At 57.9% G+C, this 3,672-nt stretch overlaps 1 protein-coding gene across 1 annotated transcript in view; it reads right to left on the minus strand.

Annotated features, from left to right (window-relative positions):
- LOC102377203 (cytochrome P450 2A13-like) overlaps positions 1 to 3,672 on the minus strand; it is a 10,416-nt gene extending 6,744 nt beyond the window's left edge. The window contains exons 1-7 of the mRNA XM_014523533.2: positions 3,425 to 3,672; positions 2,960 to 3,122; positions 2,444 to 2,593; positions 1,759 to 1,835; positions 1,207 to 1,521; positions 742 to 904; positions 226 to 375 (exon numbers count right to left, since the gene is read on the minus strand). Of these exons, the coding sequence (XP_014379019.2) occupies positions 226 to 375; positions 742 to 904; positions 1,207 to 1,521; positions 1,759 to 1,835; positions 2,444 to 2,593; positions 2,960 to 3,122; positions 3,425 to 3,604 (1,198 nt within the window). The 5' untranslated portion in view covers positions 3,605 to 3,672. The remainder of the gene's footprint in view (positions 1 to 225; positions 376 to 741; positions 905 to 1,206; positions 1,522 to 1,758; positions 1,836 to 2,443; positions 2,594 to 2,959; positions 3,123 to 3,424) is intronic.

The raw sequence follows: 3,672 nt of genomic DNA on the forward strand, positions 1-3,672 counted from the left end.
TATCTAGACCCAGCACTCTTCCCTGCCTATGCAGGGGGTCGGACTCGATGATCTATTGAGGTCCCTTCCGACCCTAGCATCTATGAATCTATCTATGAAGGCAACAGGCCAAAGTGGAAATGTGCCCTTGGTGGATGTGACCACATCAACCCCACCAGGGTTATGGTGTTGGCTACCGCTGGGGCCCTGCCAACCTTTGAGCTCGGGGCAGCTGGTGTGACCCACCTTTGGTGTCCCGCAGTGCCCCCAGCAGGTACTGGGCTTCATCCAGGATCCGCTCCTCGATGCTCCTCTTGCCCACACCAAAGTTGCGCAGGGTGGTGATGGAGAAGCGACGCAGTTGCTTTGCACGCTCCCCATTGGAGAAGGCCACACCTGGAGGGTTGAAGAAGGGGAGTGTGTGCACTGAGCTGTGGGGCTTCTGGGAACCCAAGCTGGCCTTGCAGGTCCCCCTCCCCCTCCCCGGAGAGCTGAGCACCGGTGCTTTCCCAGGGCACCAGACTGGAATACCCCAGATTTGTGGTGGGAGTTGCAGCAGCACAAATGAAGCAAAGGAGTTTGCTGCTGCCCTGAGTGGCCCAGCCGGTTCCTGTGATGCACTGACTGGGAACCTCCCCTCCACGACACCAGGCTGAGCTCCCATCTGGGGCAGATCAGCACTGAGGCAATGGAGCTGTGCTGATTTGGCTCTGCTGGGGTCCCAGAAGCTGCTCCCACCCCCCTCTTGTGGACACCACTGACCGTAGCCCTGGAAGAGCCAGTCAAAAGTGGCCTGCTTCCCACGGCCACCAAACTCATCACCCTGGTCCACCAGGGCTTCCTTCATGGCCCGGTAGCCACACAGCACCACAACACGGCGCGTGCCCAGCTGGACGGTGTAGACGGGGCCGTACTTCTCACTGAGCTGTGGGACATGGAGACACTGAGGAGCTCACCTCCCCACACAGCCCCAGCATCCCCACAACCCAGCCCAGCTGCCTCCTACCCACACCCCCACCTCCCATACTCCCCATCCCCGCACACTCCGCAGCCCTTCTCTCTCAATGCCTCTTACCTGCAAGCATCTTCCCACTTCACATCATCCACAAACTCTGCCCCACAGCTCCTGATTGACCTCCCCTCCCTTCCCCCAGTAACACCTCAAAGCACCGTGGGGGTGGGCCCTGATGGGAATTGGGGAACCCATGCCCAGCAAGACCCCTGCACCTTCATGAGTGACTTGAGCATGTTGCTGGTGTCAACTTGCAGCAGGTTTCCAATGAGTGGGAGGGGTGTGGGCCCCGGTGGCATCTTGCTACGCCCCTGCATCTGCTTCCATGTCGAGAGGAGAATGAGGCAGGTCAGGAAGATGGTGAGGAAGAGGGCAACAGCACCGAGGAAATCCATGGTCAGTGGCAGTCTTGGTCCTGGAATGGTGTTCGACTGGGTCGAGAGCTGACTTTTATCCCCACTTCCTGCAGTGCCAGCACAAAAATCTTGGTTGCGTAACTTGTTTGTGTAAGTGGGATTTGGTTTCCTGTACTAACTAGGTGGTAACAGAGTCCAGGTGAAATCTCAGGGTTCCCTGCAGTAGCATGCTGAAAGCTGTGCCCTTTACAAGCATGCAGTGTTTCTGCACCTGGTTCACAGATGCTGCTGGGCTGTGGGGAAATGGCTTCCAGCCCATCAGCTCCAGGCTGCACACCTTTGTAAATGCCTCTCCTGGAAGAGCCACTAAACCAGTTTCTGAGCACACATGGAGGGAGACCTCAGTCTTGCCCCAGGGTCCCTCAGACTGGGAGCAGTCCATGGAGGGGCGTAGGGCAGCTCCAAGACAAAGCCCTGCTGCTGTTGCCCTGCATAAGGACACAGAGGTTTCATGGATACAAACCAAGATAGGCAGGAGTGGGAGAGTTCTCCACTCTCTGCCCCCTTCTTTTCACCTAGCTCCTTTGCTGACCCGGGAGAGATTCCTGCCACTAGCAGCAGGAGAAATAGGCCCCCGGGTTGGGCACTGTTATGGACATGTTCTGGACATTGTTATGGACTACCCAGACATCTGCTGGGAGATGCAGACAGCAAAGTCCCACCATTCACGCAGGTTCCTATCCTGTGCACAGGACCTCCACCTGACACAGGAGGTACACGGTCCCACTCGGGGGAATGCCTTACTGGATCTGGTATTGGCAACGGGGGATGACATGGTAGGGGACCTACAGATCGGTGGTCACCTGGGGGACAGTGATCACCTAATAATAGAATTCTTCATAAAACGTCGAGTGGGTAAGGTAACTCGTAGGGTGAAAGTGCTAGACTTTAGGAAATGTGACTTCAATGAACTCAGGCGATTAGTCAAGGACGCACTGCAGAGTAGGAGTTTTGAAGTGATGGGAGCCCAGGAAGGGTGGCTGTGCCTGAAGGAAACGATCCTTCGGGCACAAAGCAAGACGATCCCGATGCCCACCTTTGGTGTCCCGCAGTGCCCCCAGCAGGTACTGGGCTTCATCCAGGATCCGCTCCTCGATGCTCCTCTTGCCCACACCAAAGTTGCGCAGGGTGGTGATGGAGAAGCGACGCAGTTGCTTTGCACGCTCCCCATTGGAGAAGGCCACACCTGGAGGGTTGAAGAAGGGGAGTGTGTGCACTGAGCTGTGGGGCTTCTGGGAACCCAAGCTGGCCTTGCAGGTCCCCCTCCCCCTCCCCGGAGAGCTGAGCACCGGTGCTTTCCCAGGGCACCAGACTGGAATACCCCAGATTTGTGGTGGGAGTTGCAGCAGCACAAATGAAGCAAAGGAGTTTGCTGCTGCCCTGAGTGGCCCAGCCGGTTCCTGTGATGCACTGACTGGGAACCTCCCCTCCACGACACCAGGCTGAGCTCCCATCTGGGGCAGATCAGCACTGAGGCAATGGAGCTGTGCTGATTTGGCTCTGCTGGGGTCCCAGAAGCTGCTCCCACCCCCCTCTTGTGGACACCACTGACCGTAGCCCTGGAAGAGCCAGTCAAAAGTGGCCTGCTTCCCACGGCCACCAAACTCATCACCCTGGTCCACCAGGGCTTCCTTCATGGCCCGGTAGCCACACAGCACCACAACACGGCGCGTGCCCAGCTGGACGGTGTAGACGGGGCCGTACTTCTCACTGAGCTGTGGGACATGGAGACACTGAGGAGCTCACCTCCCCACACAGCCCCAGCATCCCCACAACCCAGCCCAGCTGCCTCCTACCCACACCCCCACCTCCCATACTCCCCATCCCCGCACACTCCGCAGCCCTTCTCTCTCAATGCCTCTTACCTGCAAGCATCTTCCCACTTCACATCATCCACAAACTCTGCCCCACAGCTCCTGATTGACCTCCCCTCCCTTCCCCCAGTAACACCTCAAAGCACCGTGGGGGTGGGCCCTGATGGGAATTGGGGAACCCATGCCCAGCAAGACCCCTGCACCTTCATGAGTGACTTGAGCATGTTGCTGGTGTCAACTTGCAGCAGGTTTCCAATGAGTGGGAGGGGTGTGGGCCCCGGTGGCATCTTGCTACGCCCCTGCATCTGCTTCCATGTCGAGAGGAGAATGAGGCAGGTCAGGAAGATGGTGAGGAAGAGGGCAACAGCACCGAGGAAATCCATGGTCAGTGGCAGTCTTGGTCCTGGAATGGTGTTCGACTGGGTCGAGAGCTGACTTTTATCCCCACTTC

Source organism: Alligator sinensis, unplaced genomic scaffold, assembly GCF_000455745.1.
Source record: "Alligator sinensis unplaced genomic scaffold, ASM45574v1 scaffold1667_1, whole genome shotgun sequence".
Classification (NCBI taxonomy): domain Eukaryota; kingdom Metazoa; phylum Chordata; order Crocodylia; family Alligatoridae; genus Alligator; species Alligator sinensis.